The sequence below is a fragment of the Oryza glaberrima genome, chromosome 3 (assembly GCF_000147395.1).
Source record: "Oryza glaberrima chromosome 3, OglaRS2, whole genome shotgun sequence".
Lineage (NCBI taxonomy): Eukaryota > Viridiplantae > Streptophyta > Magnoliopsida > Poales > Poaceae > Oryza > Oryza glaberrima.
In genome coordinates, this window is record NC_068328.1 from 11579972 (window position 1) to 11602801 (window position 22830).

The following is a 22830-nucleotide window of genomic DNA, read 5'->3' on the forward strand; positions in this document are numbered from 1 at the left end:
AACCGGACTATACACCATGCCAAGGGAGCAAACATGTCACGAGCCAGCCATGTCGCCTCGGTAGGAGTGGACTCCAAATGCTACCGGTCATTTCGCCTGCGGTCTGCGGAAACCTGCGCCCTTCGTACCACAGCTTTTCTGCCTTTCTCCTCCGATCCGCGGCAGCATCCCACAGTAGCCGTTGTCTCTGATGATTTCGGCTCGGCGTGCCTCCGCCGCTGCGCGACGAGGAGGGGACGATACAAAAGACGCGAAACCGCTGACCCCCTACACGGCTACACCCATACCGCGCCGCGTGAACGGGACCAAGCAAACCCGCGTGCGTATCCCCACCCCATTCCCCCGTTCACCACGGCGAAAACCGACGTGCGCCCCGCCGTTTCGACGACGCCGAAGGCCCGGACAGCAGCGGCAGGCCGGCAACCACAACCGCTTCGGGATTTCCGGCTCGACGAAAACACTACATTAACCAATAGTCCTAAATTGTAAACTTAGAACCTGTTCACTTTAATGCCAAAAAAACTTACTAAATTTCGATAATTTGGCAGCAAACTAAATGTAGCTACTTATTTAGTAACTTTACTAAAAGGTAAGGTTAAAAATAACATCAAAGTAAACATGCCCATATTGCTCTGTTTTTCTCCTTTTTTTGCGAGATATCACTCTATTTTCTGATAGGGATATCACTCTCTTTGAAGTTTGAATGTTAAAATTCATATCGTTAGATTTGTTTTGCAACATGCATCCATAGCATTGTATAGTTTCTATAGTCCTAAAAATATATTGTTGAAAAAATAGTGACAAACATGTGCACAATCTACTCAACGATATCACCAAAAGTAGACAATATAATTATTTAACATAAGACTTGAAAATCAAAGTTATGGAAATAAGGGGATGTTTGGGAGAGAGGGGCTCTCACAATAAGACTTATTGTTCTGTGAGAGGGGCTCCCAAACACCCCCTAACAATGCCAATAAACAGCTACTCCTTCATCCGCTCCTCTCAAAGAAAGGACGAACTAACTCCCCCATGTGTCAGGAAGTGTACGGTGGTAGTTGATCACTTTATTAGCAGCATACGACGGGGAGACATTATCATCAGCAAACGGCCGCCTGGGATGGCCATTCTTGGTGTACGTGTGCTCCGCATGTGAACTCACCGTAATTAAGCTGTTAAGTCCGAGATGCGCTGCTATTAACAACTCCGCAGCGCGTGCTTACTCATGATACATGCTACTGGTTGTCTTGTTAATCTATCGGCTAATTTGCCCGGTGCTGACACGTAAATGGGATGGCAGATACTAATATCATACTAGAGGCCTGAGTAAACCGATACCATGGATTCCTTGGATTGGGCCGGTTGTAGGAAAATAACTCATGGCACTGTGCCAGGTGCCAGGTCGTTTATTCTAAGCGAGAATCGGCAGTGTCAGGCTCTGGAAAATGAACGGAAAGAGACGACGAGAGAAAGCCATCCTTCCCTAGATACACGACTGTTACTACAGGCCGGCTTATCCAGCAACATCCAACGAGACGAGACAGGGAGGGTATAAAAAAAAAGGAACACCCCCATGCTCTCGTCACTTTTGATTGTGTTTAGTCTCCTTCAAACTTTTAAAAAATCTGTCACATTAAATATTTAGACACATATATAGAGCATTAAATATGAATGAAAAAAATAATTACACAGTTCACATGTAAATTACGAGATGTATCTTTTGAGCCTAATTACATTATGATTTGACAATGTGGTGCTACAGTAACCATTTGCTAATGAAGGATTAATTAGGCTTAATAAATTCATTTCGCAATTTATAAGAATATGTAATTTATTTTGTTATTAGTCTACGTTTAATATTTTAAATGTGTGTTTATATACTTTAAAAAAAAATTAGCTGTGGAACTAAACACGGCCTTTGTCAGTTCTACGGTAGTTCAGCCCGTCATGTAGTTTAAAGACCACCGGTATGATCGTAACTTGGTCAGAGGAGGAAGAGTTGGTTTTTATATCACGTTCAGTTTGAGCGTTGCTTTTGGAAGCCCAGCACGCAAAGCGGCTCGTCCAACTTTTTGATGTTAGCGAGGGAAGGGTAAAGAACGTGCAAAGAGCAGAAAACGAAATGCCGATGATATTCTATAGTGGCAAGTGCGCCTGCAGACTACACTCGATATACCGTGGGAACTACGGAAAGCGGCACACACCGGGACTACACTCCAGACCCCCCCCCCCCCCCCCCCCCCCCCAATACACAGTTTGCATGTGGAGTTCTGCAGTGTGGCGTCAGGGTGGTATGGCAGAAAACGCAGATGGCTGGCACGGAACTTGGCAAACAGAATGGAGAGACGGCACCGTCGTGATTCCACCTGTTTTTGGAACGCCACCCTCGGTTTCATGAGAGATCCGCGAGCCACAGATTGATTGATCAGATCAGCCGTGTCGGTGTCGGCTGGGAATCCGGCAACCCGAGCGGTCGGTGGCGGCGCTCCCCACATATCATTGGCACATAAAAGTGTGGTGTGACAAGTTTACTCTTCTATGGCTGAAATGTAGCTTCAATTTTAATGGCCACATATTGGACATGTTAGCTAAATGAAGTATGACAAGTTTTGATAATGTGAGTATGCCAACCAAACAACCTATACGACTACGACCGGCGCGGTGCGTCGGCCCGGCTCTCTTGATGGAAACGGGTGGGCCATCTCGGCGAACGACTTTCACTTTGTGTCGGCAGATCAGCGGGTTCGTCGGCCCGGGTTCTTTCTGCCCTTTGGGCCTCTCTCGCACATGACGCGGCCTCGTGTTGTGAAAACTCAGCCCGATAGGACAGATTATAGGCCTCCAATCGGCGGGATTCTTTCTTTCTTAAGATGAAAATTTATAGAGGCAGGTTCACGAACGTATACGTGGATGATTATCGGGGTCACACGACATGTGTCCGCGTCACACTGTCACGTAAGCTCACAAGAAAGAACTAAACAACGAGAAGTGCCTCTTAACACTTGGACATCTCTCCAGCTGCCTCGTCGCGCCCAGACACTTCCAGTTGCAGCAAAAAAAGAAGCCAGACATCCTCCTCTTCCTAACTTCAACTTGGCTCGCGGCGGGACGCCACCAGAGAAGAGGAACAACGTCGAGGCAGACGAACAACGTTTTTTTTTTTCTCTTCTCGATGGCGGAGACGAGGCGGTGGGAGCTGGCGGCTCACCGGAGGCTGGAGAAGGGGAAGGTGGTGGGCGTGGTGGTGCTGGACGGCTGGGGCGAGGCGGCGCCGGATCCCTTCAACTGCATCCACGTCGCCGACACCCCAACCCTCGACGCCCTCAAGAAGGTAGTAACAACGCTAACAAGACGTTTGTTTGATGCTTCCCATGATGATCAGCTGAGAGCGAGACTTGTGTGTGTGTTTTCTGGCGCGTGCAGGGTGGTCCGGAGAGGTGGAGGGTGATCAAGGCTCACGGGACGGCGGCGGGGCTGCCTACGGACGACGACATGGGCAACAGTGAGGTTGGCCACAACGCGCTTGGAGCAGGCCAGATATATGCCCAGGGGTAATACTAGTTTTAGGGCGTCTTTGAATTGGAGGAAAAACATAGGAATTTTAGAGGATTTCAATTCTATAGAAAAGTTTCCTATAAAGCCCTTTGAAACAAATGATTGAATCCTATCCAATCCTTTGAAATTCTTATGGAATGGACAATCCTATAGAGATTTTGGAGGAAATTTAGCAAGAGCTTCAACCTCTTGGTAACTTTCCTTTGAGTCTATCTCTCTCATCCAATTCCTGTGTTTTTCCTGCGATTCAATCAAACGGTCATTCCTGTGTTTTTCCTGCGTTTTGCAATCCTCTGTTTTCCACTTACATTTCTATTAAAATCCTATGTTTTTCCTATTCCTTTTTCAATCCTGCAATTTAAAGGGACCCTTTACTGTACTAGCATAGTAGCATAGCAGCAATCTCTGCTTGATTTCTGGTTTTCTGCATGTACCTGCAATTCTGTTACTCTGCATATTACTCCCTCGATCCTAAAATATAAGCGATTTTAGATAAATAGAACATATCCTAATATTACGAATCTAGATAGTAGAGTCCGTTCAGATTCATAGTATTAGGATATGTCCCATGTATCCATAAAAAATACCTTATATTTGGAATGGAGGGAGTAGTATATACACCAGAAAAATGCATGTTGGGTTGTTCAGGCTAACTAGATACTCCCTCTATCCTATAATAATTTCATTTTTCGTACTTTCCGTTTGTACTAAAATAATAAGTTCATTATTTAGCGATCACGGAGTTTATAAAATTAGGGGATAAATATATTAGGAGTAGATGAAGTAGAAAATAATTGCATTGAGATTTGATAAAGTAAGAGTATTATAGTTTATTTTTGTTTTTTTATTGATATATGTGCGATAGATGAAAAATGAAAGACGGATGAAGTAGAACGTAATTTACTTTTCAACCTGCTGTAAATATCTTCTGAAGTAAGGCTTGTTCATTTAAGATGGTTAATGTCTCTAATTCTCTAGGTCCACATTCACACCCTCCAGTGACAGTATGTAGTAATGCAGCCCAGTTGCACAGGGACCTAGCTGTTGAATGCTGAATCTTAACTCTTTTATTATGAATAATTTTATCTCACTATTCTTCCTGGACAAGTCTCTCTGTTTTAAAATATAAGATGTATTAGACTTTTACAGGGTCTCCAATATTATACTTTGACCGTTTATGTAAAAATATGTATATTTTGACCATTGATTTCTTTCATAATTTGTTATCAATAACTATGAAATTAATATCAGATGGAAATATTTGAAATATGAATCTAATGTCAAAATTTTCAATGTTGAATTTCCGAATCACAAGGAGTCTTATATTTTAGAACAGAGGAGTACTATCATGCGTGAGTATGACCAGCTTTAATCACCTTAACTTGATTGTTTCAAAAACTATAGTAGCATGGATGAGTGTTGCATGCACATCTCAAATGCCAAGTTACTGATCAGTTGCTGACAATGCGCAGTGCAAAACTGGTAGATATGGCGCTAGCCTCTGGAAAGATATACGAGGGGGAAGGTTTTAAGTACATCCAACAGTCCTTCGAGAACGGTACTTTGCACCTCATTGGCTTGCTCAGCGATGGAGGAGTACATTCAAGGATTGATCAGCTGCAGGTTGATATAATTAAATTTCAAACTTCATCCGTCGATCAGTTGTAGTTGAGTAGTAGTACAACTATCTCAGTTTCTCTTGTTAATGTTCTTTTGGTGGGCTCTTGCAGCTGCTTCTAAAAGGAGCCAGTGAGCATGGAGCGAAAAGGATACGGGTTCATATACTTACAGATGGCCGTGATGTGTTGGACGGTAGCAGTGTCAAGTTTGTGGAATTGATTGAGAATGACCTTGCTAAATTACGGGATAAGGGTGTGGATGCAAGAATTGCATCTGGTGGTGGCAGGATGTATGTCACAATGGACCGTTATGAGGTATTATCTCCGTTTCATATTATAAATCGTTTTGACTTTTTTTATAAATCAAACTTCTTTAACTTTAACCAAATTTATAGAGAAATATAACAATATTTTTAACATAAAATAAAGAAACTATCAAAATATATTCAATGTTGGATCTAATAGTTTACACAAAAAAATGTTGGATCTAAAATAACTAATTTAGTGCTATAAATATTACTATATTTTTCTATAAGCTTGGTCAAATTTCAAGAGATTTGACTTTAAAAAAGTCAAAACAACTTATAATATGATAACGGAGGGAGTGTGTCAAGCATTTGAATTCAGAGTTCAGTTACTACTCCCGGAACTCATTATATCTTACCACTTATGTTGCATATGCTAGCTGCATTTCTTAACATAAGAGGTTGTCCGAAGCTAGCTGCTCAATACTTGCCTTTTGTAATGTCATGGCACAATTTTCTCTGCGCCAAAAATATGATTGAAATTTTCACTGGTTCTGCAGAATGACTGGCAAGTTGTGAAGCGTGGTTGGGATGCACAGGTTCTCGGTGAAGCGCCACATAAGTTTCAAAACGCCCTTGAAGCTGTGAAGAAGCTCAGGGAGGATCCAAAGGCCAATGACCAGTATTTACCGCCATTTGTTATAGTTGACGAAAGAGGAAGACCGATTGGCCCTATAATGGATGGGGATGCTGTTGTGACATTTAATTTCAGAGCAGACCGGATGGTCATGCTTGCAAAGGCACTAGAATACGAGAGTTTTGACAAATTTGATCGTGTCAGGTTCCCCAAGATTCGCTATGCCGGTATGCTTCAGTACGACGGTGAGCTAAAACTTCCGAGCCATTTTCTTGTTGCTCCTCCAGAGATAGAGAGAACGTCTGGCGAATACTTAGCGCGCAATGGCATACGCACATATGCTTGCAGGTACAATACTGTTCATTATCTTGTCGAAAGTGTTTGCTCTCAGTGTTGGTACTTGAGCATGCAGCTTCATATCTTGTCATTCTAATTTTCAGTGAGACAGTCAAATTTGGTCACGTCACTTTTTTCTGGAATGGAAACCGGTCTGGCTACTTCCACCCAAACCTGGAAAAATACGAAGAAATTCCAAGTGACATTGGTATCCCCTTCAATGAACAGCCAAAAATGAAGGCCGTGGAAATTGCGAAGAAGACAAGGGATGCCATCCTGAGTTGCAAATTTGATCAGGTATTTAACAAATAAATTCCTTCAGAAGAACGAACAAAGAGCTCATAGGCCATGCATCGGGTAGACTTCAGATAGATAGGGCGTGATAATTGTTACTAGCAGCTAATCCACTTAATAGGCCTAATGTTATTTTGGTCATTTGTTAGGTAAGGGTAAACATCGCAAATGGAGATATGGTTGGTCACACAGGCGACATTGAAGCTACTATCGTTGGGTGCAAGGCAGCTGATGAAGCTGTTAAGGTGATCATGTCTGCAGTGCTCTCTCTCTTTTCAGTCTTTTAACAATTGATAGGCCACCAATTCACCATTCAGTCTTGTATGCATGATTTTCACTGTTTGAAAATACTCATGGTGGACCGGAATTCTCTTATTCAGATTGTTCTCGATGCGATAGAACAAGTAGGTGGCATTTTCGTGGTCACCGCAGACCATGGCAATGCGGAGGACATGGTGAAAAGAGATAAATCTGGCAAACCGCTTCGCGACAAAGATGGAAATGTCCAGCCCCTCACCTCACACACTTTGAATCCAGTAGGCTCACTTCCAGATCTGCTTTGCTTTGCAATACACCGTGTTAACAATATTAGGATGCAGTTGCTGTTTAGGACCTCACTTTCTGAAACCATCTGCAGGTTCCCATCGCCATTGGAGGCCCTGGGCTTCAACCAGGGGTAAGATTCCGGTCAGATCTCCCCAGTGCCGGCCTTGCCAACGTTGCGGCAACAGTCATGAATCTTCATGGCTTCGAGGCCCCAGATCACTATGAGCCTACGCTGATCGAAGTTGTCGACAAATGATGACTAATTTGACTACGGAGTACTAGTGAATAGTAGTGACTGGTGATATACTGATATCTGCTCCTCTTCGCCATGACGAGATTGTTTCTCTCTGTAGTTCCCACGTGTTTTGAGACTTGGAGAAAGATGCACAGCTTCTCCGTTTCTGGAAGTGCTGCAGACAAACCAATGAATTCGCTTTCCAGTTTTGCTGGTGGTTGCGTTGCGTAGCAGGATGATTCCTGGCAGCAAATAAATGCTATGCGTGTGGTAAATAAACGCTGCTACTATGCTGTATTTTTTGACAATCTGTTCCTCTCAGGACTTGCACTTTAGTACTGGGCAAAGTCTTTGATGATGGTCTATGGGCTCCGGTAAAATTTTTCAACTTGTCACATTGAATGTTTGGATACATGCATAGAGTATTAAATATAGAAAAAAAAACTAATTACACAGGTTGCGTGTAAATTACGAGACGATTCTTTTAAGCCTAATTGCTCTATGATCTAACAATGTGGTGCTACAATAAAATATTTACTAATGATAGATTAATAGATTAATTAAGCTTAATAAATTCATCTCACAGTTGAAATCGGTAATTTGTTTAGTTATTAGTTTATGTTTAATACTTTAAATGTGTTTTATTATTAGTCTATGTTTAATATTTTAAATGCGTTTTGTTATTAGTCTATGTTTAATACTTTAAATATGCATACATCTGATATGACAAGCCACAACTTTTTATCCTGGATCTAAACACACCCTATGTTTATGTTTAACAGCTGGTGAGGCGATGATGTCCTACAAATAGCTAGTAAACGTCTATTCTATCCATGTGATCTTATGCAAAGAACAAATCTTATACGTCTAGTTTTTGTTATCCCAAAGTGGTTTTCAGATTTCCACGCTATATTTTCCCCCTAAAAGCTGGTGTCGTTGCAACATTGCATTTGCACACAGGCTCATTGAACAGTTACACGACGTCAGATCAAGTTCGGGCATCGCAATCGGCTGTGAGCACCTCAGGCTCACGCTATGCACTTTACATTAGCACCAGTTTCCCTAACATCGACCGGATCCAAATCAGCTTGCAGTTCCAGCAACTGTTAAAAAGTGAAAAGATGTACAAGAAAGGTGAGAGGTTGAGTATGACATTAGACGCAGAGACTATATCAAATTGCAGAAAACCCAGAACCAAACACAACAAGCTGGCTCCGTCCGAACAATCAATCAATCTCAAACCATCTCTTTTTTTTTTTACATCAGTTGACCTCCAAACTGGAAGGGATCGACTATCCAATTATCCATGTATCTCCTGGAGAACATGGCATGCTATCTGAGCTTCGACTCGTTTGATCTGCTGCTCCGGAAGTTTGATAGGGAGAAGAACGACCTTGACGCTGGAAGTACAAGGTAGCAAAGATGTATTAGAGATGGCTGCAGTTTATTATAATCATAATGCAAGTGATGACGATACTATGTTTGAAAGAACTAACATTTAGTTGATGGGGCAGCTCCAGGCCTATCCCGTAACCTGTCTGAATTCGTTGAGTTGAAGCTGCCGGTGGTTGATTGAGCTGGGGAAGAATAAGCATAGTTGAAATAGAAAGGAAATAAATATAAACACAATGTGAGCAAGCATGAAAGATAATCTGCTCTTCCATTTCAGAAGCATCCCATAAATCTTCGCTGCAGACAAGTTCTTTTAAAAAAGGTGCTTGGTACTCTTGTGAAACAATAATGTTGTGACCTCAGTTACTTCACCTAAGTGTGTATAAACATGTGGGAATTGGAAATGCATTTCTACCTACTGTCATCATGCGCTGTTAAATGGTGAAATCAGAGCAGCTCAAAAACTAAAGCTTGTACCCTATATTCAGATTTCTCCTATAGCTATACTGGCTGCAGAAAAAATGCCCTCTCATGGTAGAAAATGTACCTGATAAGATGCTGTTAGTCTTGGGGCCATCAAATGTTCTCCTGCTCGAATTTACACCTTCATTACCACCTCGTGGTTCTTCAAGTTCATCTTCTCCTTCAGAAACAACAGATGGGCTCGCCCAACCATTACTGTTGCTGTCTCCTTTATTTTTACGCGCAAACTTTAGAAGCCTCTTTAATCCCTTTGGAGAATCTTTATGAAAAACTATTGCAGGTGGGTTTTCAGCATTTCCCCACTCAATAATTTCCGGCTCATTGCTATCTGCTTGCAGCATTTGTGACAATGAGTGACGGATTCTAGGGCTTGAAGATGGCAAGGGCTCAATTGATGGTGAGGTGACATCCTCAGGCACTACATTTTCACCCACATCAGTAACTTCTTCATGCTCTACCTCTACCCAGGCAGCTGATGAGATGCCCATGTCCTCTTCAGGAGGTGGTTGAACCTCAGTGTGAGGTTCAACCTGTTCACTGGAGTCCATTTCTGTTGTAGCTAAACTTGGGGCCGAATTTTCTGTTTTTTCAATATTTAAGTCATTATCGAGTGAAATTTCTAAATTTTCATCAACATCATGTGCTGGTTGAGCAAGATCAGCCTCCAATACCTTAGTAGTTTTTGGCTGGGTTGTCACAGCAGAGTGCTCCTTATCTTCAGCTTGGGTAATATTTCCAATGTCATTGGAAGAGTCATCAAGTTGTGGCATCTTACTCTTCACAGCATCAGTACCAGCACTTTGACTAATCCCAGTAGCTTTCTTTGATGGTTTTGATTCTAGCGGTACAACACTGCTCTTCTTTGCAACCTTGTTATACAAGTTTGGCCTAGTTGCTGCACTTGATTTTTCATCTGAAATAGGTGTACTTTTAGCTAGCCTGCTTGTCTTTGTTGCTGTTTTAGTCTTCTTTTCTTCAATTCCCTTAATTGCTGGCTTTGAAGCAGCAACTGTTTCCTTTTTGTTCTTCACCGGTTGAGCACTTCTTTCCACCTTTGAAGTTGGTTGAGAAGGTGAGGATGCTACTGGAGTCCTTCTCCGACTAGTTGCTGTCGGTGCTGAAACTGTCCCAGGAGAGCTTTTAGTTTTCTGTGCAGTAGTTGCTTTAGTCAAAGATCCACCTGACCATGAACTGCGGGTCACAGGTGCAGGTGATGGTTTGGGTGAGCTCTTTCTGGCAGGCGCTTTTGGGGTCAATTCTTTTGGTAGGACCGGAGGTGATGAATTTCTCCGTGCCCTTTGTGGAACTGGAGAATTGCGTTTCTCAGCTGCAGTGCCAGTTTTGGGGGTAATTGCTGCCTTCTTCTGCCCAACTGTTTCCTTCAAGGGCCTAGTGCTTGCCTCCTTTGCTGGCCGCCTTCCACCTTTCTCGGTTCGAACTTTCGAGTCTCGCTTCTCTTTATGCTGACCTTGCAGTCCACCTTTCTTCTCATTTGTGGAAGTGATGCCAGTAGTGGTGACATTAGCACTCGAAAACTTTCCAGGCATGACTTGCATCATTTTCATTAACATCTGATTAAGCTCAGCTTCCTTCTGGCGGTTCCACTCAGCAGAGGCCATTGCCCGATCACTGTTTTCCTCTTGCCCTGACTTTGTCTGCTCAGCAGAAATTTCAGTATGGGATGAAACCGCTGTCTCTGTTTCTGGCATTGCAACACCTTGCATATTAGTGTGAAAACCTTCAACAGAAGGCGTAACAACAGTGCTAGAAGCTGAAGCTGAACCTGGCTCAGCCTGTGTTTCAGCTCCATCCTTCTCTGAATCGGATCCTGTATTGTTGGATTTACTTTGGGATGTGGAATCTATGGTTTTTTCTTCTGAATTATTGTTCAAGGAATCACCCATTCCTGCACTCCACCTTCTTAGTACTGACTTTGTAGCAAACAAGCCAGCTTTCTTATTTTGCGAATCCGGATTCTGATCCTTCTGCTTGCTTTCGAAGAGATTTATTGCATCCTGCACACTCATCCTTCTTACGTTATTGTCAGATTTCCTTGAAGGCTGGTCAGTTTCACCATTGCAACTGCCACTTTCATCATCTTTATCCAAAGGAATTCTTTGACTAGGGGGGAAATAGCTGAGACTCTTGATGGCAATCGCTGTTGACCTACGAGATCCTGATCTACCAATTTGAACCCTTCGCATTGGAGAAGCAGATCTCCTAGGTGAAGCAGACCTCATGAGTGGCCGGCTTCTTTCAACGACAGCCTCATCTTCAGCACTGGATTCAGAAGAATCATCACTTTCAGTTGAGCTTTCACGCTCAATTTGAGCAAGCTTTGCTGGGGAAACATTGTTGGTAATAGGCCTCTGGATAATGGTATGAGAGCTGATATTACGAGTATGAAGTGCATTTTCTCCCTTGTCATCTTTCTCGGCAGGGAAAGACTGCTGTTGGGAGACCTCAGAGGGTTGGCAGTCTGGGATCAACAGTAGGCACCGCATCAACCAGCTAACAAACAAGAAAAACAGCAGTTAATTCTTGATACATGAATTAAAAGAAACAATACATAATTTCAGTGATGAGGATGTAACATAGTCTTAAAAAAGCACGTTATTTCCAAGTGATCAGGTAGGTCAGTTTTCTTCCAAATAATGACAGAATTATAAATAAGTGGACTTATCGATGAATATAGGATAGTTATTTGACCTACTAAGTAACACTTTTTGGCATTTACACTTCTTTTTAGTAGAAAAAACAGTGGCCTTGAACCCTGCATGCACAATGCTCATGGACCATACCTGAACTCTGATGCACCGAAGTGCTGAACAAATGAGGATAAATCAGATACATCTCTAGTTGACATATTGGAAACGACTGCTCTATTCAACAACGCAAAGATCTCCTCTTTCAGTACAGTCAACCTCAAATCCAGAGCTCGAAGCAATTCATTCCTAGCATAGTAATCATATAGATCGTCAGCTAAAAGAAGGGCAAGATAAAGTAGCAAAAAAAAAGAAGAAAAAGGTTTACTTTGTTGCTTCAGATGAGTTTGGGCCAACATTTCCCTGAAAGGTATTTTAAGAATGAAATGTAAGACTTAAAATAATACAAAACCATAAAGCTGGTTCAGATCTTGCAGAAATGAAAAGCAGTTCACCTGTTGTTCTACACCAATGGTACCAAAGACACCTCCTGCAAAGATGATTAAATATTGCAATAAAGTGAGCATAAAATTTTAAGGGCCATTGAAGCTTGATACAATAATTAGAGAATTCAACTAAAATTCCCCTACTCAAACAAATAGCTTCTAACAGAAAATCCTCTGCCCTTGTTAAGAGACTTCCTAAAGGAAGGTATGCTTTATCAACATACTACAATAAATTAACACTTTTGAGTACTTGTTGAGGACCTTGAGGCACACATGGTTACTTTAGATTGCAAATGTACCGACAACAAATTAACAGAATCTTATAGAAGGATGGATTATTCTCAGATTTTTTTGCTGACAACTATTGCTGTTAACTACAAGCAAAATAATCATTGATAATCTCAACTAGAGAACAATTAATCTACTCTAAGGGTCAGCAAAAGATAATCTCAACTAGGAATACTACCATTGCTAGTAAAAGTCTGAACGATCAAGCCAAACTGGTACTAAAATGGTAAATGCAATCTAGCATAGATTGTAGTATGTTGAGTCTAGGTGCACATGTGCATTTAAAGGTTGTAAGGACATTCAAGTAAGACAGAGCAGAGCAATGGATGACCAAATATTTCTTTCAATGTACCTGATAAAGCACCACCCGTAGGATTTCGTTGTTCCTACAAAAGATAAATGCTCATTATAATGGCATCTACGTTGAAATGTTCAGGTCGTCGTGACTAAAAACTATGGGTATTTTACAGGAAGAGTTGTGATACCTTAGAATAGAGAGATTGATGAAACTTTCTAGTTTCCTCCAGTTGTGAGATTTCATGTAAAATTCCATTTGCAGATTTTGAGGCATCTGGTGAATTTATGGTATTCAGGAACCTGTAAGGGGGATCCAATTATGTCATGGTCTCTGCAAGGAGAAACATAAAAACTAGAAAAATGTTGATTGCAGATACCGTGCTATGGTGGATTTTGTGAACCAGGAAGATCCTTTTGCATTCCCAGACAACGACAGCTTAAAAGTGCCAGCTGTTGAACACGATTGGAACTTCCTAGCATCTTCCAAGTGCAGGACTAATTGATCAAAAGGACCAGATGCAATCAATTCTGTATTCCCTTTACTGCAAGCAATTGCCTCGTATCTGTAGAAAAAAATATTTGAGAGAGCTGCAGGGTGAGGTTCATATTTTCATTAAAGGAAATTGTGAATCACAAAAGACTTGAGCAATCATCAGCACATCATGTACAAAATTCCCATTTCAAACCTAACGCAGAAAGGAAAACGGAAAGTCCATTATAGAGGAGAGGAATAAAATGCATCGTATGTAAATTTGTTGAGCCCAATTCTTGGAGAAACAGATAGGAACATTAAACAGCTATAGCCAAAAAATATCTTAGCAAGAATCACCTGTTCTGGGCTGAGGATACTTGGAAGACTGCAGAATCAAGCTCCACATTGCTAGCAACCGCCCCCTCCATGTTGCTTACAAGTTACAACCCTGACAACGGACTAATTGCTCAAATATCAATCACTTCCTAGACTACAACTTCCCACCATAAAAGCAGTTCCTCGTCCACTTCAAAACCCTGCAAACAACGGTACGAACGTCACTCACCCTCAAAAACAAAACGGAGTCCCAAAGAAGAAAAGGCTAATGCCAAAAAACACAGATAATAATGCCCCCAAAATTCTTGACTCAGATTCGATTATCAAACATCATGGGCAGAGCATAACCAAAATCCACAATGCTCAGCAGCTACTCGGAACTTATGCATCCACCAATTTTTGCGGTCCGCGCACAGATCACAGAAACAGAAAACCAAACGGTAGTCTAAACAGAATTTTAGTGCCAATCACTTCAGATCTTTCACCTCGGCTTGTCAAAACCCAAGCACTCTCCTCATTGACTGGACCGTCCCGTTTCGAGCTGATCGGAAGTTCAGAAATCAGAACCACGGCAACTCCCGGATCCAAACCCCAAATCCGAACTATCAAAATCGAAATCAAAAAAAAAAAATCCACAGCACACCAAGAGATTCAGGTCCAGGCCCAGCCCCCCACGATTCGCGTGCACCGAAGCGACAGGGGCAAGATCCAGAGGCGACAGCGCCCGCTCGCCCGACCCCTCACGCTTCGAGCCGAAGCAAGCACCCCCCCCCCCCCGGGCGGAAACCACGACACTGAGAAAGAGAGAGAGCTCAGGAACCGAATGTGGCTCACCGGATCGAGCGGCGGCGGCCTCCGCTCCCCGCCGGCGCCCCTCCGCCGGCTGGATCGAGGACTTCAAAAACGAACCCAAAAATCTGTGCCTCCCTCCCTCCCTCCCTCCCTCCCTCTCGCGAAGGAGGTTGCTGCAGCGAGGCGAGTGGAGCGTGATGGAAATGGACGCGGAGGAAAAGGGTCAGGTGGGGGACGCGGGGTTTAAATGGCGGAGCGCGACGCGGGGATAACGACACCGTGGTTCCGAGGTATTTACGTGCCCTGCCACTGGTGAAGTGGTGAAGTGGAGCCGAGTTTTGAATGCGGTGGGGAGGACGAGGTGAGACGAGAGACGGACGGACGAGGCGTGTGTGCGTGTGCGGGCGTCGGTCGGTGGGGTGGCCGATCCATCGGCACAACCAGAAGAATTCCAGAGAGGAATTGGTTAGGTGCTAGCCTGCTAGGGCTTTCATGTGCAGATGGTACCGCTTTATCTACGTGGCGACTACAATATGGTACTGTTTCTTTTTTAATTGCCATAATAAAAAGTCTGAGCTACCATCTCAAGTTTTCGACAGTGAATTATCCTCTAATTTTTTTAAAAAAATAGACACTCGCTGCATCCCTAAGGTTGTGTTCTTCTCATGAAGTTGGAACTAATCCCTCGCGCACACAAAACAAAATGACTTAAGTACATGATTAATTAAGTATTAGCTTTTTTAAAAAAAATAAACTAATATGTTTTTTAAATAACTTTTTGTATAACTTTTTTTACAGAAAACGTACTCGTTTAGCAATTCGGAAAGCGTATGCGCAAAAAATGAGGGAGCAGAGATTGGGAAAGGTGTAAGAAGAACATTGCCTAAATATTGTTTGGCCAGATTCACCTAAGCTAGTACGCGTGGCATCAAATGTGTCAATCCAATGATAAAAGAATAAAATAAAAACTCATAGGCCCACATGTCATATCTCTCAACAATGCCCTCCCCTATCCTCCCTTCTTAACGCTCATGCTCCCCCTCACAGAGGGCACTTGAGGCGATAGCCGGCGACGAAGCTCAAACTCTGCTCTCCTAATCTCTTCTCTCTACGCCGGCCATTGCTAGAGCTATCAACACAGTGGCGAACACCATAGCTCAGACAGCCATCGTTTTCTCGAGCTTGGTAGGGTGGAAGAGATTCATAGACGTGCAGCTCGAGGTGGGGGTGGACTGACGTGGACCTCGAGATGGTGACGAATAGACGCTAAGCTCAAGGCTTTCCCGTTCTCCAAGCTCCGTCACGAGAAGATGTAGAGGCAACCATGGATGGTGAGCACCATGAGTTGCTGCTCAGCTCCATGGTCTCAACTGTCGTACCTTCGCAGGTTTTGTCTCTGTAGCACAGCTTGAGGAGTTTGTCTTCTCTTTGGCTCGTCCACTCCAGATATACATCCCAAGCCATAACCTATCGTCCGCTGGTGTCTCCTACTTCTCATTATCACCTCGACCGAAGATAGAGTGGTGGTGGTTGAGCCCTGCCTTGCCGGTGTTGTCCGCTGAGGTCAAGCCCATGAAAGAGGTGATATGTACTGCTAGGTGGATGCCATAGATTTTAAAAATACCTTTTGTTGTATGGATTACCACGTAGGAGAAATATCCGCTCCACAGAATGTATTAAGATGCCATTATTTCTATTTGAAGAGTTTGGTGTGTGAAACGTTTGATATAACGTCACTAATTTCGTCTCCGGAATCTCCTGATCCATGGCCGCTGGAACGGAAATAACCAATTCGTCATCTCAACCCAAGGACCGCACGCCATGCACGATTGCACATATATCCTCGGTCCTTTCTCCCCACTGTCGTCTCTCGCCTCATTTAGAGCAAGTTTAATAATATAGGCAACCATTAGCTCTAAAAATTGAAACATCATCTGTAACTAACCTAATAGCACACTTATACAATAGTTAGTTGTAGATATGCACTGCATAATTAATATCTAATTCATATATATCTTGGAGTCCATGCTACAACTGACTACTAATTTTTAGTTCGTTTCTTTCTCTCTCTTCTCATCTCTCCTTCATATGATGTGGCAACTTTTATAACTCGCTTATATTTTTTTTACTCACTTAGAGCATCTCCAATAGACTACCCAAAATAGACTCTCCAAATACCTATATAGCCAGCTAGCCAATTGATTTGGTCAATCAAACTCATTGTTCACTCCAACAGCCTCACCATCTAAACTCCCTATTCCGAGCCTATGACATTGAAACCCATATCTCAGCCTCTATTATCCCTCCTTCCTCTTTCTTCCCCTCTTCCTCTAGATTTTCTCCCCCTCCTCCTCTTCCTCAACGGTGGCGAATGGAAACGACGACGGTTACCGTAGTGGATGGGGATGGTGGCGGCGGCGAATAGCAAGGCGGCGGAGGCCGCGCGAATCCACGTCGCGCCGCGCCGCCCGAATCCGGTGGGGACGGCGGATCCTCCTCCCGAATCTATGCCGCGCCGCCCGAATCCACATCGCGCCGGTGGGGACGGAGGCAACGGAGGTCGGCCGCCGCCAGATCCAGACGACGGCAACGGCAACCACGGGGACAACTGGCGATGGTGCAGACAAAGGCGACAGCGGCTAGCGACCTCGACAACGATGGTGGCACTCTGGCGTGGGTTCAAGACGCTCGCCGTCGTGCTCTCCGCCGCCGGGTCCCCAACAACCCCGCCACGGCCCCCTCCTCGCCGGCGGCGGCGGCCCAGCGCTCGTGGTTGAGGAGCTCCGCCGCACCATCCTGGAGATGCAGGCGGCGCACGGAAGTCGGTGCTAGCGGTGGTGCACGGTGCTGCATCGGCGGCGGCGTCGAGGTCTTGGCCGCCTGCGCCATCCGGGCCAAAGGAGGGGGGTGGGAGGCCAGTGATTTCTGCTGGCCAAATTAAGCTAGTGGAGGAGGGGTTTTGGCCAAGCCATCCAATTGGAAAGACTGTTGGAGCATATTTTTAGACTAAAATAGCTAAAATTTAGCTTGAAGAGTGAGATGGAGAGACTGCTGAAGATGCTCTTACTTCTGTCGCCACCCCCAGCTACTAGTCGCGTAAATATATAGTACTCCGTAGTCCATTGGCAATTAGGCACACGGCTGTGGACTTCTGTAGATGCCGCGGCTCGGACATGTCGCTCACGAAATCCTCAACGAAAAATTGTAAATCCCGTCGGCCCGCGCGGGCTCCAAGTATCGATGACGCATATGTGAGGCTCCGTCGATGACGAATCGGCTTGCCTAAACGGAAACCAATGCAACCGGTAAAGTCAACACCGCAAAGGACGCATGCAACGCCAGGTAGTACTATAGTAGCATAGACTGGTGGGTCCCTGTAGCTACAGTGGTCATACTCTCGTAACCCGTATACGCGCAGTGGTCATACTAATTTGACCTTTTTTTTACTGTCTGCGCTCCGTAATGCGATGCGGCCATATACGTGCAGTTGTGCAAGGTCGGTTGCATCTCTCTCGACGGGTCCTGCCATCCTGGAAAATACTCGGACAATATTTAAGTTAAATCTTGGGAATATAAATCATGAATAAAGTTATGTTTTGAAGATCGTGTCGCTGTTCTAAACGACTTCCTTTACCAGTATGGAGGGAGTACTTCCTTCGGTCGTAAATTTTGAATGCTTAGCATAAGATTCGATAAACTCTTTATACTTTAACCATCAGTAGCATTTAGTTTCAAAAATCGTATGTATGGATATTTTAATATAAAATCAAAATTTTGAAAGCTTTACCCAATCTTGTTCCAAACATTAAAATATTTTTTAAGTGAATTGCACTTTAAGCCATTTTTATTGTCAAAATTTTTACTTTGGACGACCACCCTAAACTGATCTTTTTTATTTTTAGACCGGGTGATTTTGCTATTTTAGTTTGGACCGTGCAAGTTGTTTAGGCTAATCTAAACTGTAATAGTGCAAGAATTACTCGATTAAAAGTAAAATAATTGATTTAGGGCAAATCCAAAGTAAACCTTTAACAACAGAAGATGACCCATATTACGATTCTCTCACTCTTTTACTTTAGAGAGTACTAGTTCCTTAGTAGTAATAAATAGGAATATCGATTTTTTGAAGATAATGATAGGAATATCAATTATAGTTTTGGGCTAAGGTAATTTAGTTTTTCCCCGCAATAAAACATGATTATTTTTTTAAAAAAAGGTTTTTAACTGCTAGTAGTATTATCGTATCATTCCAACGACACTATGAAAACATGGTAGTTTCGTTCAATTCTATATCCCAGTACAATTTATAAAAATAAATAGCAACTATAAACACTGCTTGTAAAGTAGCATCAGGATCTAGAATAATAGTGGGCTATAACTCTGTAAGCTAAGTGAAAAAAAAGTTAAAAAAAAGAGGAGTATTAGCTCTCATGTGAGAGCTAGTTATACAATTACTTCAAAATACTTACATTAAATTTACATGAGATAAAGAGAAATGAGAGAAAAAATAGAGCAACCTTATGATTAATCTTTTTTAACGACTCGCACCAAATAATACAAGGTTCGTATCGATAGAGTATGAAGAAATTACCAGGAAAAACGAAAAAAAGTATACCACCACTCACGCACCAACAGCACCAACGCACAAACCCGGGAGAATGCTACCACTAGATCGACCGCTGTTAAGCGTGACCGGCCGTGGCAAGGCCAACAAAGGAGCCACAACCAAGATCGTCCAAAACCCAACCCTTACAAAAAAAAAAACCACTCTATCTACATCTTTGGAATTGAGGAAGAGAGGGTGAGAGAGAAGAATAAAACCGCTCTCCCCCTAGGCCCTTCAACGTGCCAACTCCGACGCAGAGGACACTGCTGCACCGCGGTGCCGCTCTCCCCCTAGGCTCTTGCTAGGACACCGACACAATAGGACATGAATATAGAGCTAGCTTGCACTAGTTGTTTGGGAGGTTTTGGCAAGGGAGCTGTCTAGACGACGTCTCTAGGGAGAGAAGCGATGGGCACCGCCGCCACCGTCCGTTGAGTTCTCAAAGAGAACCCAGACTGGGTTTTCACCCGGCAGCCGCACTAGAGGGGATGAGACGGCATGACAACGCCCTTAAGACGGGGAGTGACACTCGAAACACCACCATTAATTGCCGGCCTGGCCAAAGCTGAGCTATGTTTTCACCGGCCGCCCGCCACCTGCCTATCCACATTTGACACACCATTGCTCTACCACCATCTAACCTCCGTTGACGTGTGGGCACCGTTGCACCCGCGCGCACCACCGGCCAGTCTCCGCATGACATCACCCTCGTTGCACTGTGCTGGCATCTGGCCATGCCTGCCGCTGACGCCGCCGATCACGCCTCCTTGCACCACGTTGGCCTTCACTGTCACCGGCCAGCGGCCGTGTCTCCTCGTGCCGCTCCGGACTCCGCCACCGCCGGCCGCACCTCCTCGCACGCGCCGTGCCAGCGTTCGCCACCGTTGTCGCAGTTGCCCCTTCCCTGCCGACATTTGGCCTCCTCCTCCATTGGCCACAACCGTTGCATCACCCCGTGCCTCAGCCTCACCGGGTTGTGCCGCCGTCGGAATCACCCACTCTCGATTTGGCCGTGGGTGGAGGGGGGCAAATCCGCCCTGCCGACCACTCCGGCCGCCGCCTCCCGCCCGACTTGCGCCGCTCCGCCTCCCACACTGAGGAGCTCCACCGCCGGCTCGTTTTCCCTGCTGCCGCCTTCCTGGTCGGCTGCACGGTTTTCGGCAGTGACTAGACAGCCAGAGGGGGTGAGGAAGGTGGCGACGCCGGGGCGGCTAGGGTTTCGCCCCTGAGCCGCCCACGTGAGAACGACACGGGAGCTTCTTGATAAAAAAAAGTTTTTTGGATTCTGCCATGGTTAACCTATTATATATATGTCAGTTTTAGTATGAGGTAATAGCTAATGGTTAACTATAGTATTATAGACTTGCTAATAGAAGCAATGGAAGTCGGGACCACGTCATCCCCCAGTGTTGGAGAAACGTTAACGTTGGGGTTGGGGGGGGGGGGGGGGGGGGGGCACTACTAGTATGTCTCTTTGCCACAGCAAATCCAGTTTGGGAGGGCGTGAAACACGAACCAGGAAAGAGTGGAAGAAAGTCGTGAGCTGCGGTGTGCACGGCCGCACATGCAATGTTTCGCCCTTTTGTTTACTCGCATCCATATGGGTCGTTTTTACCGGGAAAACGACACTGTTGCAACGACGACGACCCTTATTATGCACCGTCAGAATTAGCAATGACGTACGTTTGGAAGATGGATTCCAACTGTCCAACATCGTTTTTATTTCGACTATTATTTTGTCCGTATGGTCTCATGCCGTGCTAGCATGGTCCCCAGCTAGCAGTAATCAGTAAGATATTGCTATCACACCCCCTGATTTTCAATGATAATTTGATGGTACTCAATCAAAATTCCTCGCCCATATCTGAGTTGTTCACTACTAGAAAAAGCATTTTTTCCGACGTAAGGGTTTCATTTTCATAGGCGGACATGACTCTTAAAACCAAATAACCGCCTATAAAAATATAAATCGGGGTGAAATGGTCGGTCCGCCTACGAAAATCTATTTTCGCAGGTGGACCACTTAAGCGGCACCTGCGAAAATAGACTTAAATATAAATAGACTTGGGTAGGGGTTGATTTTTTCTAAGTCTCCACACCTCACCCTCCCCTCCTCACCCATGGCCAGCCTCTCCCCTCCCCATACCTCACGGCCTCTCCCCTCCCCTCCCCTCACGCCTCCTCCTCTCCCCTCCCCTCACCTCTCCTCCTCTCCCCGGCCACCGAAGGGGGAGCGACGGCGGCTACGGCGCGGGGTGGCTTGGAAGGCGGCACGACGGCGCGGCGTCCGGCTGGCGGCGTGGCTCCCCTCCCTCCCTTCCCTCCCCTCACCTCTCCTCACTGGGCGGGGCGGCGCGGCGTCCGGCTGGCGGCGCGGCTCCCCTCCCAGATCTGGCGGAGGAGGGAGGGGGAGGCCGGCCAGCGCGGCAGCGGCGTCCGACAGCGGCGCGGCGTCCGGGGCGGCGCGGCGTCTGGCAGTGGCGGCGACTACGGCGCGGGGCGGCGGCGGCGGCGGCTCCCCTTCCTCTCCCTCCAGATCTGGCCGGAGGAGGGAGGGGGAGGCCGGCGGCGGCGGCTCCCCTCCCCCCTCCCAGATCCCGCCGGAGGAGGGATGGGGGAGGCTGCCGGCGGCGACGACGACGGGTCGGGGCGGCGGCGACTCCCCTCCCCCCTCCCAGATCCGGCTGGAGGAGTGAGGGGGGAGGCCGGCGGCGGTGACTACGGCGTGGGGCGGCGACAGCGACAACGACGGCGTGGGGTGCGGCTCCCCTCCCCTCCCCTCCCCTCCCAGATCCGGCCAAAGGAGGGCGGCGGCGGCGAGGTGCGTGGCGGCGTCGGCGAGCCGCCGCCGTGATTTTTTTTGTGCATTTCATGGATTTTTGCAGGCGGGCTGTTACCCCGACTGTGAAAATCGTTGATTTTTTACCGTCGTTGTGCTACAAGCGGTCCAACCCTCCGCTTGCAAAAATTACTTTTGTCCGCCTGCGAAAATACTTTTTCTAGTAGTGGTTGCCACTACACTCTAACTTGGGGTAGCTCTTTGTCAGTGAGCACGCGTAGCTAGCGAACTATCCAACGGTTGTTGAAGCATATCTAACCTATCACTCACTTGTACAGCCCAATTTTTGCTCTTCAACTTATCCGCTACAGCTAAATAAAATGTTAAAACATGTTTTTAAAGTTTATTTTGATGTTTTGTATTGTGCTTTATTTTTAGCATTAGCTTTTAAGTCGAGAAACACATATATAAAAATTTTACTTACAAATTATATTTATCGTTAATAAATGTTTGTGCATACTTGTGTTACAAAATATCCCCCATATGTCTCCACCCTGGCATCCTCCAACCTTATTTTATAAATTTCGTCCATATATTCTACATTCTATCTTAATCATTCTACAAAACTTATTAACTTGGAATAGAATATAGAGCTCCGCATCACCCACACGCGGGCGGCTTGGGGCAAAACCCTTGCCGCTCACTGCCGCCATTCCCACCCTCCTCTTCTTCTAGCTGCTGCTAGAGTTCACTTGGAAAACAGGGCG

The 22830-nt window shown here is 45.1% G+C and overlaps 2 protein-coding genes across 3 annotated transcripts; one reads left to right on the forward strand and one right to left on the reverse strand.

Annotated features, from left to right (window-relative positions):
- Nucleotides 1-2980: 2980 nt before the first annotated feature.
- On the forward strand, nt 2981-7802 carry LOC127768180 (2,3-bisphosphoglycerate-independent phosphoglycerate mutase-like). Its single transcript, XM_052293719.1, has 9 exons — nt 2981-3331; nt 3424-3551; nt 5028-5178; nt 5286-5489; nt 5980-6404; nt 6497-6689; nt 6836-6931; nt 7067-7222; nt 7324-7802. Exons 1-9 carry the CDS (start codon nt 3173-3175, stop codon nt 7486-7488), a joined length of 1677 nt encoding a protein of 558 aa, XP_052149679.1. The 5' UTR covers nt 2981-3172; the 3' UTR covers nt 7489-7802.
- Nucleotides 7803-8541: 739 nt separating this feature from the next.
- LOC127766616 (uncharacterized) lies at nt 8542-14877 on the reverse strand. 2 transcript variants are annotated; one of them, XM_052291711.1, is made up of 11 exons: nt 14721-14877; nt 13908-14086; nt 13456-13641; nt 13267-13378; nt 13134-13167; nt 12503-12537; nt 12376-12410; nt 12144-12296; nt 9407-11853; nt 8964-9044; nt 8542-8867 (listed from the first exon to the last, which is right to left on the reverse strand). In XM_052291711.1, the coding sequence occupies exons 2-11, from the start codon at nt 13976-13978 to the stop codon at nt 8800-8802; spliced, it is 3222 nt and encodes a 1073-aa protein (XP_052147671.1). In that variant the 5' UTR covers nt 13979-14086; nt 14721-14877; the 3' UTR covers nt 8542-8799. The 2 variants fall into 2 exon arrangements, with proteins under 2 accessions (XP_052147671.1, XP_052147672.1); XM_052291712.1 differs by lacking the exons at nt 8542-8867; nt 8964-9044 and having other exon boundaries at nt 9768-9922; nt 10014-11853.
- Nucleotides 14878-22830: the final 7953 nt, after the last annotated feature.

What these genes read in the sequence shown, in the direction of transcription:
- LOC127768180 (XM_052293719.1), top strand. Translation starts at nt 3,173, where the DNA reads ATGGCGGAGACGAGGCGGTGGGAGCTGGCGGCTCACCGGAGGCTGGAG. An exon ending in TGAGTTGCAAATTTGATCAG is followed by an intron (nt 6,690 to 6,835) that starts GTATTTAACAAA and finishes GTCATTTGTTAG; the next exon opens with GTAAGGGTAAACATCGCAAA. An exon ending in CCTCACACACTTTGAATCCA is followed by an intron (nt 7,223 to 7,323) that starts GTAGGCTCACTT and finishes AACCATCTGCAG; the next exon opens with GTTCCCATCGCCATTGGAGG.
- LOC127766616 (XM_052291711.1), bottom strand. Translation starts at nt 13,978, where the DNA reads ATGGAGGGGGCGGTTGCTAGCAATGTGGAGCTTGATTCTGCAGTCTTC. An exon ending in CCATTGGTGTAGAACAACAG is followed by an intron (nt 12,411 to 12,502) that starts GTGAACTGCTTT and finishes AATACCTTTCAG; the next exon opens with GGAAATGTTGGCCCAAACTC. An exon ending in AACTCATCTGAAGCAACAAA is followed by an intron (nt 12,297 to 12,375) that starts GTAAACCTTTTT and finishes TTACTATGCTAG; the next exon opens with GAATGAATTGCTTCGAGCTC.